This window comes from Phocoena phocoena, chromosome 7, assembly GCF_963924675.1.
Source record: "Phocoena phocoena chromosome 7, mPhoPho1.1, whole genome shotgun sequence".
Classification (NCBI taxonomy): domain Eukaryota; kingdom Metazoa; phylum Chordata; class Mammalia; order Artiodactyla; family Phocoenidae; genus Phocoena; species Phocoena phocoena.
Window position 1 is genome coordinate 25,703,194 of NC_089225.1, and position 16,677 is coordinate 25,719,870.

Sequence of the window (16,677 nt, forward strand, 5' to 3'; positions counted from 1 at the left end):
TATTTACTATTCACTTGCCACGTGCTATATACAAAGAGATAATCCTGTGTTGAGACTAGTGGGATAATAAGAGTAAAGTGGAAAAGGGCAGCAGAGACATTTGAGTCCAGTGAGCTATTTAAGCAAAAACATCTAGGTGTGGAATGGTCCTATGGCTATGTGGTGAGCCTGTGTATGCGCCTGTGTCCACAGTGGTAGAAGTAGTGTAGCTACAAGCATTTCTTTACTACTGGAGGGTGAAATGTATTGCTGGGAGATAATGCTGTGGAGGTTGGTCTATGTTTTAAAAAACAACTTGGGCTTCCCTGGTGGCGCAGTGGTTGAGAGTCCGCCTGCCGATGCAGGGGACACGGGTTCGTGACCCGGTCCAGAAAGATCCCACATGCCGCGTAGCGGCTGGGCCCGTGAGCCATGGCCGCTGAACCTGCACGTCCGGAGCCTGTGCTCCGCAACGGGAGAGGCCACAACAGTGAGAGGCCCGCGTACCACAAAAACAACAACAACAAAAAACTTAAATTCAATATAAATGAAAGTCTTATGCTAGGGAGAGATTTTAGAAGTAGGAAGGCATAGTTAACTTGTTATTGAGTTCACAGGCTTATTCATTTCTATATCTCACAACAAAAATTGTTTAACAATACAAACATTGTCAAAATAACACATTAATTTTTTAAAGTTTGGCTTTAACATTGTTCAATATACCTTCTTTAATAAATGTCAAAACTCTCTCCAAATAAACATAAAAAAGCCTTTAGACTTTCATTTATTCTAGGCTTTTCTTTGGAGTTTTCTTTTCCTCCACACATAGTAATAAGTGAAAAGGGCCATCAAGAGACAAAAGTGAATGCTTTGAAAGAACAAATCTGGGCTTCCCTGGTGGCGCAGTGGTTGAGAGTCCGCCTGCCGATGCAGGCGACATGGGTTCGTGCCCCGGTCCGGGAAGATCCCACATGCCGCGGAGCGGCTGGGCCTGTGAGCCGTGGCTGCTGAGCCTGCGTGTCCGGAGCCTGTGCTCCTCAACGGGAGTGGCCGCAACAGTGAGAGGCCCGCGTACCGCAAAAAAAAAAAAAAAAAAAAAAAAGAAAGAACAAATCTATTCCTTAAATTGAAAGATAAGGTAATAAAATTTCTATGTGGAAAAAACCTGTCAACCTCATAGATCTGAATACTTTGTAGACTTTCCAAATGTGTGTAAGTTCTGCACAATTCAATAGTTTTTTACTCTATGAAAAAAAGAAAAACGTAGTACCAACAAAGTTAAAGCAAGTACTGTATCTTACTTCTTAAAGCAATTTTTGTTTCCTGTAAAGGCGCTTAGATGAAATAGTGCATACTAGCTTTTCATCAAAGATACATGACCACTACCAATTGAAATCTGAAGCTAAAATCTGTGTTTCAAAAAATTTCCACTTACAAGGAGAATCAGATCCTGAGGGCTTAATATTCTCTTAGCTGGACAATTTTTGTATTCTACATGATCATAGGCACTTCATATTAAATTTATTTTTATATTTTATTTATTTACATTTTAGTACCAAATGAATTATAAGTATCCTATGTAAAACTAGGAAATTTTCCATATTCTAGAAATTTTAACTCTAAGAAACATGAGTATAATATCTATGTCTGAACCATCTATCCTTCACAGTTACTTAACAATGGGCCCTTAATAAATAGTGAAAGACTGATCCTCTTGAAACGTATGTCTTTCTTAATGTAAAAATATTTTCCTTTAGATCCCACTTCCCCTTGAAGTTACAATTGTTCTTCCTTCATTTAATCCACAGCCAAACAGTCAGAAAGGAATCTACAGTCTTCTCTACTTTCTTACCTTTCACTTTTCCAACTATAATCTGGTTGCTGTCATGTAGCACTTTCAAAACATCTCTCATAGTGGCCATCTAATTACAAAATTCAATAAACCACTGAGAATTCTTATCCTCTTTGAACTATCTGGAGTTGATATTCTTGGACACGCTCTATTCCTTTGACTTGGAGGAACCTACACTTTGACAAGTCCCCTCCAAATTCTATTTCTTCTCATTTTTTTGTTGATTCTTCCATAATACAGTATTAAACATTGGTGTCTCCTAGAATTCCATCCTTAATTCTCCAATCTTCTTTCTATAAACCCACCCTTGTGTCATTCATAAAATGTACCTCACAAACTGGTCCCAACATATATCTTTAATCTCCCCCCACCCACCCCCCATTATATCACATAGCCTGTGTTCTATTCTCAACAATGTTCATCTTCTACTTTCAGACCTATTCTCTCACTGTGCTATTCCTCTTTCAAGAAAGGTTTTCAGACATTTCCTCCTGTAAAATAATTAAAATGTTTTTCAAAATACTGTTAAAATATCACTTCATCTGTAAAACCTTTCTCTCTCCCACTAGTAATCATTAACTGATCTCTATTCAGTTGTTTTCCCACAACACTTTGGTCATATTTTTGTATAGCAATTATCAAATGGTATTTTAACTTTTTAAAATCCATTCATCTACCCAAAATGAATCTTAAATTCTTTAAAAGTAAAAACCTTATTGGAGTTAGTCAGCACAAAGAAAGCAGTATGGAATAAGAGTTATAACCAGGGCAAGGACTTTAGAATCAAACAGGTATTTGCTAAATCAGTTTTAGCTGTTATTAGTTCTCCTGCTGAATATACATAGGGCCTCACTCATCATAGGTTATCAATACATATTTGATGAATGAATTAATGAGTGAATAACAGAATATCATTATCTCTTCTATGATTCTTTCATGGCTTAAATGATTTGAGGAATTCAGTAAGCATTACTCCTACCATCAGAATAAATTTTAGGGTGTAGAAAACCAAAGCACAGACAAAATTTCCAATAAGCCTAAAGCAGATAGAAATAAAGATACACAAAAGTAAAAGGTGTTTGCTCTGAACCTTTCCGATTAACGTATTTTTCCTGGCTGATTTTTTTTTTTTTGCGGTACATGGGCCTCTCGCTGCTGTGGCCACTCCCGTCGCGGAGCACAGGCTCCGGACGCACAGTCCCAGTGGCCACGGCTCACGGGCCCAGCCGCTCCGCAGCACATGGGATCCTCCCGGACCGGGGCATGAACCCGCGTTCCCTGCATCGGCAGGCGGACTCTCAACCACTGCACCACCAGGGAAGCCCTTCCTGGCTGATTTTAATCAGAGGCTGATTATACCTTACAAGGTCAGGTGCCTCTGATGATACATGTAAGAGTGAAAAGTGGAACAGAACATTACTGTGGACTGTTATGCCCGCAAGAAATATTCATTCTGGTGACACAAGGGCATTCTCTAGACAGGTCATGTTCCTGAGACCTATTTATGGAGGGGGGTGGTGCTGAAATGTCATGTATACTTTGCCTGGGAATTGTGAGAAAGGGACAAGAAATACAAAGACTGGGCCCCAGAGCAGGCATTACCAGGGTCCTAAAAATGAGATAACGTAAGTACCTAGATCAAAGTTTGGCCAAGGATCACCCTCACCTTACTAACACTGAACTAACCGTGAATCCATCATTTTTCACCTGAAGTGCTGCCAGACCTTTTGGTGTGGGATCCCTGCAGCTGATCTCCAGGCCTTTCTTCCACATGCCACTCAGCGTCACCTTCGAAAGCAAACTCCTTCAGCTCTGCCTCAAATCACTTTGGCTATACATTCTTTTCAGGATCCTATGGAATCCCCTAACTTTGGCATAAATCGGGTTCCAATTTATCTTCCCAGTTTTAACTCCTCACCCCCCTCCCCAACTCTCCAGTCACCCTTCATTCTAGCTGTATTAAACCACTCACAGTTCCCCAGAGAGGTCACTAAGTCTCACATCCATGTCTCTGCTTATGTTATTCTTTCTTTTCAGAATGTTCTTCCCGACCTCACTGAACTATCTGAACTACATGGACAACATGAGGTTGCCTTTTCTGTAAAGTCTTCCATGTATTCCTATCTCCCATTCTAAACAAATCACCTGCCCTGTTAAAACTCCACTGCCCTCTCTTTTTTCCCGTGTTCACACCTGCGTTAATACAGGTTAATAAGTTGCTTATGAATTTCTAAACCCACTAATTCGTGAGCTCCTTGATGTTTGGGTTAAATTTCATTCATCTTTATTTGTCTAGCACTTAGCACTCTTTCAGGGTCTTATAAATATTTGCTGAATGACTGGAGAAATTTAGGTTGGAGGCAAGGCAGAGGGGACCCTTCTTTAAGACTAAAGAAGGGTCCCCTCTCTGTCTTCAGCTGCATAAGGCACTAAACCTGAGTATGAACTAAGAAGTGTATCAATTTCTTAACAGGTCAGTTTATATACCCTTTACAGACTGATATTTAAAGGAGTATTTCTGGATTATTTTATGTAGGAACATTGGTTTAACATATTCAAATATCTTTCAGAAAAATGAAAGAATATCAGTTTCTCCTATGTGATTATTTTAATCACTTCCCATATTTTTACAATTATTGTGTAAAGAATGACATTTTCTTGAATAACAGATCATTATGAACAAAATTGTAGAGTTTTGGAAATGAAATATCTGAATTTTAATATAATTGTGCATTAAAACCATTACTAAATACTCTGAGACACCACCATGAGCTATTATTGGGTGCCAATCGGGGTTTCTGTATATGACATGGAGTATTAAGGAGGATATCAGATATGATCCATCTCTAAAGCTCAAATGCAAGATGCAAAAATAACTTCCATTGTTATGAATGTTGATAGCTACCCCAAATGTGGTCCCTGAGATTTCACAGAGGAAAAGAATGTATTTGTTATGAACAAATTGAATCAAGAAAGAATGTTTTGAAATGAAGTTTCTGGAATATTTTAGCATATACCTATTTCTTCTGTAAAGAAGTCTTACTGATTAAGGTAAGACAGTTCCACTGAAATCTTGGGAGCCAAAATAATGTGTTTTATCAGTACTTGAAAAGTCAGTTACTAAATAAAAGGCACTATTCCAATTATAGTAATAAAGTCTAAAAACACATGCTTCTGTCTTCTAATTAAAAGCCACTATTCTAGCAAATGTATTGTTATGAGACAGTTCCACGAGCTTTTTCATTCCCTCCATTATATTTCTAGACAATCTAGCTAACTGTGGTGCATACGCTTGTCGGCGAGCAAAGCAAAGGTTAAGTGTGTATGACACAGATGAGCCCCGAGATTAAGTATACACTGTGAAAAGCATGTGGATGTTCATGATTTAAACCAATGAACTCTGGCCTGAAATGATGTCACACAAAGCTTAGCGGTAAGTGGAAGGTTAAACCTACTTGCATCTCGGCTCATTAAACGCAGTTAAAGTGCAAATCCCCTCATTCTGACAGTAGTGATCACAAGGGTTCTCTTTCTGGTCACAGCGCTGACTTTTAAACCCAACAGAGCATCTGCAGAATTTCAGTAAAATACAGCTAAATAAAGCATCTGACTTTTTTTTTTCAAATGTTTCACATTCATTTCATACAGAAATAGTAACATATGAACAAAATTTTTCTCAGGTATGCTCACTTATTTCTTATATACACACTCATCATAGGCTATTCTGACAAGGTGGGGAAACAGAATGCAGATGTGGATAAGATGTGGGCATCATTCTTCTGGTCAAGCAGTGATAAAAGAAAACTCAAAATAGAGATCGCATAGGCTGAATGGTCTTATTTCAAGGTTTCCATTATGGCCAATCAGGTATTTGAAAAGGGAATATATTAAATTCCAGATTTTCTCAGGAGCAGAGAATCTACAATACTTTCCAAACATTTAGAAACCCAGATTCAAGGTAATATATTTCAAAAGAGACAAGGGCTTAATAGGTTTACATAACACAACACTCAAAACCTGATACAAAAATCAAATAGTATTATACTTTTGAAAAGATACCTTACATACTTTGAAAATAATGGCCCTAAGTACCAAAGTATTTATAAATATGATTATGTCTGGGTTTCACGTATCTATTGTAAATAAGGTCAATTAAATTAGAACAATTTCTACTGGCATTTCCAAGTTCCAAGGTCTCTGAATGTTTGAAATGGGTATGATGCTAAGACGTGAATGAGCTTTTCCATATGAAATCACTAGCAAATTGATGAGGGAGGAGGTTCTGTAGTACATGAGCCAATGAGGAACAATACTTGATCAGAGATGTCCACGAAACATTCATTTAAAAAATGTTACGCCAAGAAAGGAGAACAATAGAGCAGGGATTCCATGTACATCTAAAGTTGTTATCATAAAATGCCCACAACGTTATAAAATACTCACAGACACACAGGTACATTTGTCTCTGGGTCCAGCTGGCACGTGCCACCATTGTAACAGTAGCCATCACATAGCTGGCAGCTAGAGGCAATCTTTCCATTAGTGCAGCTGCAGCAACAAAGAAAAAAAAAAATCTCATTGTTTCTGGCGTGATTATTGTTGAGAGCTGACACAAATTCTCTAAAGATGAGAATATTCATCATAGAAGACTAATGCAGTGGCTGGCTAAAAGTAGGTTTTCAGAAAGAGAGACTTGCTGGAGGCAAAGATGTTTTTTAATAGAATGATGACAAATAAAATTTTTCTTTTGGTAATTTTCAAATTTTCAATCCATTTGTTTAATATAAAAATTTAATATAGCTAGATATAGGTGTGAAAAAATATACTCTAGTGTCTATCACTTACACTTCAGGGAGACATTAACATCAGTATTTTATTCCCTTTTCATATTACCAGAGTTTGGTGGCATCTTTATTATTTATAAACCACATTATCAAATACTCTGGAAGCAAATGCTTCAGCTATTCCTTCTAAACTGGAAAGTCTGGTCCAAAGAACTGTTATGAGTTTTAGACTCCACATTTTGTACGAAAGCATAGAACTATTCTGTAGTCACTTTTACCCCACTGTTTCTCCCTGAATATGTACTATAATTAGTGTCAAACTTCTTATTCTAAAGGAAAAACATAACAGTTCATTGCAAAAATAAGCAGTAATATTATAGGAACAATATGCAATATGGCAACAAAGTAATGAGGTAGGCTTTCTTGGAAAATTTTTGGAAATGCTTCTAATTTATAGTACATTACCTGTCTGGGATAAGAATAAGCACTGTGGCTATTGCTACATGGGAAAAACAAGCATAATGATAAGAGGAAAATTACAGAAATTTCTTACTTGCCATGTTATATTTTTAAATAAATAAATGAATAAATAAATACTATTAGATCAGACATTGAAAATTGTTGGTGGAACAGAGAAAAGTACATTGACATTCCAAATTATTGAGGGAAACTCTTCTATGAGAAGTATGGTAATAGAATCATACAAGCCTTGGCCCAGATCAGAATTACAACGGATCATGTCAATATTCCGATTATGAGATCATGTTAGTACTAAGTGCTATGAAGTAATCAATGGTATCACAATAAATCTGGACATAACCTTGATAAAGAAATCAGCCTGCAATGTCATTGATTGATCACTTTGATCCTCTTCATGGTGGGTACCTATTGCAGTACATCCATCAAAGAGTAATTCCCAATGATTGGTTAGATATTTGAAATAATTGGTTAGCAATCCCATAGTTTATTTATTCTGTGCATATTTATTTGGCCTCTTGTGGGTGGTAGGGCTGCTGGAAATGCACTGAACTGCTTACACTTTCCCAAAAGTTTAATTTAAAGATTTTTTTTAAGAACCTGGATTTAGAAATCACATTTCTTTTCAAGATAAACAGAAGCAGTGAGTCAATTATGTACCAGATATGAAATGGAGACACGTGAAAGTGGAACTAAACATGGGGAAGATGGTAGTGGTTTAAAGTTTCCAAGATTTAACAAAGAGTATCACATTCTTTATAATCTATAGAGCCATACGAATATGGATGCAAAGTGAGTCAAGTACATATTTAATGGTAGTGGTGTCTGATATGTTAAATGGATCTGGGAGACTTTTCCTTGCTTTCCTCGCCCAGCCTCCTTGAAAATCGAAGAGCAGAAAGTTATAGTTTCATGTTCAATCAAAGGGACAACATCAAAGAAAAAAATTAACTCATCATACATTAAAGAATTTTCCACAAAAAGATAACTATACACCAAATATCATCTTTTAAAAGAGAAAAATATTCTAATTATCGATTGCTTTTAAACTTCTGCTTCCAAGAGTTATAAGAGATGTTGCCCTGTTCTCCTTCTAAAGGTTTTATCTGAATCCTAAACTTTAGACAGAACTTTGTAGATATTTCAAATGTGAAATACAAGTTATCCAAATCATTATAATATATCAAAGAGTACAACTTATATTTTAATATAGGTTTTCATCATAATTTCATTTCTTAGAAATGTTACATGTGCATGCATGCAGACACACTTTGCAAATAGCAGTTGTCCAGGAAAGAGAAAGAATTCTCATAACAATTTGACATCACAGTGGTATTATTTAGGCTATTCAAAATTATGATAAAGACTTTCTTCAACAATATTTACTGAGGAAGAGAGAAAAATACACAATTAGCTCTGTTTCAAAGATTATACTCAGTATAATTGACAGAGCATCTATTCTTTACTGTAGTTGACAGCTCATAGGCTGTGCATTAGAAGCACATGACTCTTTGGAATCGCAAGTATACACGCAGCTTGCATTTTCCCATTTCAGTAAAAAAATATTTAACTCAGTTGTGATTTTGTTTTAGTATCAGTTCTTTAGCCATGAAATAGAAATCCCAATATCACTGCAAGCTTTAGTTAATGCTAAGATGAAAAGTATCATAGAAATGAAAACAAACTTATCTAAAAGTTTCAAAATACCCAAAGAGTCCTGTTTGTACTATCATGTTCATATGTTATTATAGCCTATCTGATAAATCAAATATTATACTCTTATCTTTAAACTTCCACTATCAACTCACTGCTAGCAACTATTATTTATCCATTCTTACATATAGTTTTCCAGAAAGATCTTTTAAGAGTCAAGAACTATAATGTTGGACCTTCAAAAGCCTATTCAGGCTATGAGGTTCTAGTGTTTCTGTGTTGGTGAAGCCAGTATTCTATGTAAAGGATCAGGAACCGAGGGTCCTAAGAGTTCAGCCCTTCATTCCTCACACGGAACTGCCCTGTGTGATGGAAACAGGGTGTGTGTCTCTGCATGAGCTTCTCCAAGATAAACTGGGTTGCAAACTATGGCTCATAGCCTTTCTTATACGATGGTCCATGATTCCCTGTGTGACTGGGATGGGGCTGTGAAGAAGATTCTACAGTGCATTCCTGACATGGTACACTGGACATAAAGAAAGATGTATGCTCAGTAATTAAAATCAAGTTCTGTCATGCTAAAGTTTCATCACAAAAAACCGATGAGCTTAATGAGCAAACATGATTTTGGTAGTTTATATGAAAATGCATTTTGCTTTTATGTACTTATCAAAGGCACATATTATAATTAGTCATATTTTAAATTACTTTAGTTAAAAAATAATATACTTTCAAAGGACACAATTTGAGGGTTTGAGTAAATGTCATTTATAGCGATAACACAAATCATACATGGAGTAATTCTAAAATGAGAGTAAATAAAAAAGAAAAAATTGTTGATGCTGTCTGTAATAAAATTTTATGGGGCCTTGTTTGGCAGAGCAGCATAACTCAGGGCTGGCACCCTTGCAGAGCTGTCTTGGTGGAAGCTGTGACGTGAAGCCTTTAAGGCGTGCTTTCCTATAGCATATGCTCGTTTATTATACTCCTAGGGCAAGTGATAGAGTCCAGTCCTTTATAAGCCCTTTTTTTGAAAAGCCTGTTAAAAGAAGTTCAGAGTGAGAATTGATCTCTAACCCCAGTGGCATAAATTTGTTTCATGCTAGAAACATTACTAGCATGTTGGCATTACTCTTTACCTGCAAAGTTCTGCTTTCCATTCACTTGATCTCAAAGCCAAAGAGCAAAAGGCAATGTAATCAAAATCTAACTTGGACATTTTTGTTGTAGTTGCTTCCTAGGAAACATTATTCCTTCTACTTATTTTGTACAATAATTTTCAAAGTCAGATAAAAAGATTAAATTTTATTTCCATTAGATAGGTCTTTTGCTTCTTCCCCAAAGGATCATTTTGTAAAATCAGAAAGGCAAACACTCATTGTTGATAATAATGATGAAACAAGTAAAAGCCTGAGCTATTCTAATTTAGAAGTATTACACATAGCTTTCTGAAGGTATGTTGCATTTCACTTTTACTTGCTTACTATTAGGAATATTCTATATAGGCAATGACCTGACCATGTTATTACATGATAAATGTTCATATTACCCAGATGTACATAATAGGTTCTTAATAAGTTTTGGTTTAATCAAAATGAATTGAACTCTATCTCTAGCCAAAAAAGAAAAAGAGAGAGAGAGAGAGAGAATGGAATGGTTGCCATACTGAATTTTAGAATAAAAATAATTTACATTGTTTTCACTATTTCTGGATTGCTATGTCCTTTTGGGTTCAAATGTTTTTATAAAGTAAGCTAGCTGTCTACTTACTTGCAAGATATATCTTCACTGTCTTTATTTATAATGCAATGTCCCCCATGGCACCTTATACATTTGTCAACCTCGCATTTTGGTCCTTCGTAGCGTGTTGGACAGACACATTCCACACTTCCGTCATCCCCAATGGTACAGGATTCAGAATTCACACAGTAGTGATGACACACATCTAGAAAGAATGCACAACATAGAAATGAAATTTCTTGAAATATTTCAAGATACATTTCTTGAGTCACAATAAATGTTACCTTTCACTTAATATTTTAAAATGGTCAGAGAATAGGTAGATTAATTTACAAAAAGCAGCGTGTAACTGGATGTAACCAGAATTCTTTAATAATGCCATTGGTTCCTCTTTTTGCCCGAGTTAGGCATCATTTCATCTTTCTAAGAGGAGATGGGTTGTACTGATATAATACTAAGTGACAAACTCTTTTGGTTCTGAGTTTTAAAGTTTAAGTTCACAAGTTTCCTCAGTTTTCCTTCTAATGAGCAATATTAATGTTATTCTGAAATGAACAGAAATGCTCAAGATTTCTTTAGATGTCATTTATCTTTGTCCCTCTTCGCAACTCTTTTCATCCAGAGAACAGGGTAGTGAGTGGTGAGTAGGGGAATCCTACCTCTTCACTAGCTTTTGGTGTGGTGGAAAGATGCCTCCCCCTATGAGCCAGAACAGGCCCAGTATTTCCAAACACCTGGGCAGGTAAGCAGACAGGAGGTGTGCCTCTCATGGAACCCTAATAGAAAGGTAGACTGGAAGACTAACTGATCCATCATGGGTAGAAAGTGATAACAGAAGTCTAGACTATTGCCCCCTCCTAGGTGAGAACCTAACCTCCCCATCAGTCAGAGGGAAAACCTCCCTGTAGCTGAGCCCTTTACTTTGGAAGATGTTTCCTACTGAGCGCTACAGACAATTTTCTCAACCACCAAGAAACTCTTGCTCGAATATTTCTATACCTCTTGAACGTCAGTAATAAAACAAAGACCACTTAATAAGAACCACATTGACTTTGCAATTAGATATTCTGCCTGTCTTTTGAAAAACAAGTTTATATGTCTGTTGACATATCAATGTATTCAAATTTACCATATTCAAAATATTGAAATTTATAGTACAAATAATCGTAAGCAGAAGAACTGGTCAAATTGATCCCAGACTTTGTGTTTGGAGCTGCAATTTCATTTTAGCTATCTAACCATGAAGCAATGTTAAATGAGATTAGCTGAGATAAAAATCACAACTTATAAACTTTAACCTGTGATAAGACAGTTATGGTAGGGAGAAAAATTAAAACATAATTTATAATTTTCATGTTTGTGTATCTATCTAGCTGTTTATTAAATCAGACAGAAATTAAATTTACTGACAGGCTTGCTTCATATTTATGGAAATTTATTTCAAGCATTCTTCTGCTTGCTGTTGCTTTACGCCAAGTGCCCTCGTTGCAATTCCGTGCTGAAGCTTATTACTAAGGGTCTTGGCTGTATGTAAGGAAAGAAGCACTTTCGAAAGGTGAGAGACATGGAGATCTAAAAATTAAGTCAGTGTTAGTATCTGTCCATTATGATGTCTATCTGTAGTTGTTCTAGGCTTGGCAGGTAGAGTTTACACAGCACAGCTTCTGTTTTTATTTATGAAGAATGTATTAGCAGCAGCCTACATAATCATCTAGTACCATCTCCTATGCAGAAATCTCTAAAGAAAAATTTTCCTTCGTCAGGTTGCTACATACCACTTATTGACAGAGAGCTCTTTTAAGATTGTCTCTAATTGCTTTAAATTTCATTCTTTGGTCCTGGTTCATTTTTCTGATGGGACAGAAAGTCAGCTGATGTATCTGTCCAAGATCTTCATATTATGAGGTTTTTCCACAGTGGATAATTCATCAGAATCATGTAGGTAACTTATTTGCAAATAAAAATTCCAGTGTCTTTCCCTTTCATCCACCACCACCCCTGGATTCCAATTTATAGATTATAAACGAGGCCCAGGTGATTCCCGTGGGACCGGTTGAGTAAATAGAATTTGGGAATGAGGGAATGTAAGAAATCGGAAAACAATTTACTGATTAGCAAAGGGACTACATTGTCTCATAATTGTAAATAGATTTGATTTGACTAAAATAGCTTATTTCTTGACTAATTTGTGAGCCCTAATTAAAATGTAATTTTTAACCTAAAGATTTGAATCACTTTTTTTATAATCACATCACTGAGAAAACCTAAGAAACTCGAAAAAACTGGGTTAACATTCTGAGGGGTGATGATTGCCCTACACCATACTGTAGCAAGGAACAGTTTGCACTTATCTAGGTGCTAAAGGTCAAAGTTAAAAACTTACCTACAATTTACTAATTATAACTAGTTTTGGTGCATAAATTAAATCTGTTTTAGACTAAGATTATAAAGATGTGAGAATATATACAACTCATTAGTAATCAAGGAAATACAAATTAATAGCTCAAAGAAATACCATTGCACACATACCAAATTGACAACAAATAGCAGAAACTCTCATACACTAGTAGTGGGAATATAAACTGGTTCAACCAATTTGGGAAACAATTGACAGTATATACTAAATTTGAAGATACCCACACTTTATGACCTAGATTTTTACTCTTAATATATTGTATATCCCAGAAAAAAGCATGTACATGTGCACACAAACATGTACATAATATGCACAGCAATATTTTTTGAAGTAGCCGAAAACAGAAAATAATCTAAATGCCCGTTGTAAGAAGAATGGATAAACTGTAGTTCATATATATATGTATATTTATATGTAAAGAGATAAATGAAAAATGAAGACATTACAGTTATACACAATGACATGGATGAATCTCACAAAAATAATATTGAGAGGAAAATGCTGGACAGAAAAATATATATACTATTTTTATTTATATAACTTCAAAAGGCAGAACTAATCTATGGTTTTAAAAGTCAAAAATGAGTTATTTTTGAGGGGCTTCCCTGGTGGTGCAGTGGTTGGGAGGCCACCTGCCGATGCAGGGGACACAGGTTCGTGCCCTGGTCTGGGAAGATCCCACATGCTGCAGAGCAGCTGGGCCCGTGAGCCACGACCACTGAGCCTGTGCATCCAGAGCCTGTGCTCTGCAACGGGAGAGGCCACAACAGTGAGAGGCCATGTACCGCAAAAAAAAAAAAAAGAGTTATTTTTGAGGAGGAGGAAAGGGATAGTGATGAAGAACACCAGGGGGCATCTGAGGTAATGATAATGTTTATTCCTGACCTGAATGTTGGTTTACACTAGTATGTACAGCTGGGGATAAATTACTGAACTGTATACCTGTGATTTTAAACATTTCTATGTATATTATTTTTCCATAGAAAGATTTTTTAATGTAATGGCATGTAAGCTACAATGAGAATATTTTATAAATTCTGCTTAATTTGCTAAACAGGCTAATAGCTTTTCTCTTTACACATGATACTTTTTAAAGGAATTCATGGTCCACTTTTTATGCTTAAAAGGAAATTCTCTGGAGAAATGTCTATTTAGGTCTTCTGTCCACTTATGGATTGGGTTGTTTGCTTTGATACTGAGCTGCATGAGCTGCTTGTAAATTTTGGAGATTAATCCTTTGTCAGTTGCTTCATTTGCAAATATTTTCTCCAATTCTGAGGGTTGTCTTTTCATCTTGTTTATGGTTTCCTTTGCTGTGCGAAAGCTTTTAAGTTTCATTAGGTCCCATTTGTTTATTTTTGTTTTAATTTCCATTTCTTTGGGAGATGTGTCAAAAAGGATCTTGATATGATATATGTCAAAGACGGTTCTGCCTATGTTTTCCTCTAAGAGTTTGATAGTGTCTGGCCTTACATTTAGGTCCTTAATCCATTTTGAGCTTATTTTTGTGTATGGGGTTAGGGAGTGTTCTAATTTCATTCTTTTACATGTAGCTGTCCATTTTTCCCAGCACCACTTATTGAAGAGGCTGTCTTTTCTCCACTGTACATTCCTGCCACCTTTATCAAAGATAAGGTGTCCATGTGTGCGTGGGTTTATCTCTGGGCTTTCTATCCTGTTCCATTGATCTTTCTGTTTTTGTGCCAGTACCATACTGTCTTGATTACTGTAGCTTTGTAGTATAGTCTGAAGTCTGGGAGCCTGATTCCTCCAGCTCCATTTTTCTTTCTCAAGATTGCTTTGGCTATTCGGGGTCTTCGTGTTTCCATACAAATTGTGAAATTTTTTGTTCTAGTTCTGTGAAAAATGCCATTGGTAGTTTGATAGGGATTGCATTGAATCTGTAGATTGCTTTGGGTAGTATAGTCATTTTCACTGTGTTGATTCTTCCAATCCAAGAACATGGAATATCTCTCCATCTGTTTGTATCATCTTTAATTTCTTTCATCAGTGTCTTACAGTTTTCTGCATACAGGTCTTTTGTCTCCTTAGGTAGGTTTATTCCTAGGTATTTTATTCTTTTTGTTGCAATGGTAAATGGGAGTGTTTCCTTAATTTCTCTTTCAGATTTTTCATCATTAGTGTATAGGAATGCAAGAGATTTCTGTGCATTGATTTTGTGTCCTGCTACTTTACCAAATTCATTGATTAGCTGTAGTAGTTTTCTGGTAGCATCTTTAGGTTTCTCTATGTATAGTATCATGTCATCTGCAAATACAGATTGCCAACAAACATATGAAAGGATGCTCAATATCACTAATCATTAGAGAAATGCAAATCAAAACTACAATGAGGTATCACCTCACACTAGTCAGAATGGTCATCATCAAAAAAATCTACAAATAATAAATGCTGGAGAGAGTGTGAAGAAAAGAGAACCCTCTTGCATTGTTGGTGGGAATGTAAATTGATACAGCCACTATGGAGAACAGTATGAAAGTTCCTTAAAAAAATGAAAATAGAACTACCATATGACCCAGCAATCCCATTCCTGGGCATATACCCTGAGAAAACCATAATTCAAAAAGAGTCATGTACAACAATGTTCATTACAGCTCTATTTACAATAGCCAGGACATGGAAGCAACTAAGTGTCCATTGACAGATGAATGGATAAAGAAGATGTGGCACATATATACAATGGGATATTACTCAGCCATAAAAAGAAACGAAATTGAGTTATTTGTAGTGAACCTAGAGTCTGTCATACAGAGTGAAGTAAGTCAGAAGGAGAAAAACAAATACTGTATGCTAATACATATATATGGAATCTAAAAAAAAAAAAAAAAAAAGGTTCTGCAGAACCTAGGGGCAGGACAGGAATAAAGATGCAGACGTAGAGATTGGACTTGACACGAGACGGGGGAAGAGTAAGCTGGGACAAAGTGAGAGAGAGGAATGGACATATATATACACTACCAAACGTAAAATAGATAGCTAGTGGGAAGCAGCCGCAAAGCACAGGGAGATCAGCTCGGTGCTTTGTGAACACCTAGAGGGATGGGATAGGGAGGGTCGGAGGGAGACGCAAGAGGGAGGAGATACAGGGATATATGTATATGTATAGCTGATTTGTTTTGTTATAAAGCAGAAACTAACACACCATTGTAAAGCAATTATGCTTCAATAAAGATGCTTTTAAAAAAAAGAAATCCTCCACCCTTTAATGCTTTTAATATTTTTTGAAGCATGTCAAATGCACATTATTCAATTGCAATTGACTGGTCTCATGGCCTAAAAATGGAACCTAAGGAATGTAAAGAAATGTTTGCTAATATAAAATTGTGAAGTAAACAGATGTTAGAATATACAGTTTAATAAATAATTCTAAATTGCATGCTGTTAAGCCATGCCATATTTTCCCTCTAAAATAGCCTGAAATAATTTTAGCCTCAGAACCCTTTCTCTACAGATATTCAAATGGAAGACATTTCATTCTTCCCAGTTTACATGTTTAGCACTTTATGCTAAATTGAAGCTTAGGGACAGAGAGCTGCTCACTATACTCCAGCCCTGTCAGAGTGGCTTCCCAATGCCTATTTATGAAAAATTTCTGACTATCTCCCACTGTTAGGCTTAAGATGTGGAACATGTAGAGGATGCTGAATTATATGTCTGGCTGGATTGTTTTCTGCATCACTGTTAGGATTCTTGGGCCCAACACTTTTAATATATATTCCCTCCCTCTCTCCCTCCCTCTCTCTCTCTTTCCTTCT

At 36.2% G+C, this 16,677-nt stretch overlaps 1 protein-coding gene across 1 annotated transcript in view; it reads right to left on the minus strand.

The window, feature by feature from the left end:
- LRP1B (LDL receptor related protein 1B) overlaps positions 1 to 16,677 on the minus strand; it is a 1,473,103-nt gene that overhangs the window by 28,357 nt on the left and 1,428,069 nt on the right. Inside the window, exons 85-86 of the mRNA XM_065880137.1 lie at positions 10,516 to 10,690; positions 6,275 to 6,379 (exon numbers count right to left, since the gene is read on the minus strand). Of these exons, the coding sequence (XP_065736209.1) occupies positions 6,275 to 6,379; positions 10,516 to 10,690 (280 nt within the window). The remainder of the gene's footprint in view (positions 1 to 6,274; positions 6,380 to 10,515; positions 10,691 to 16,677) is intronic.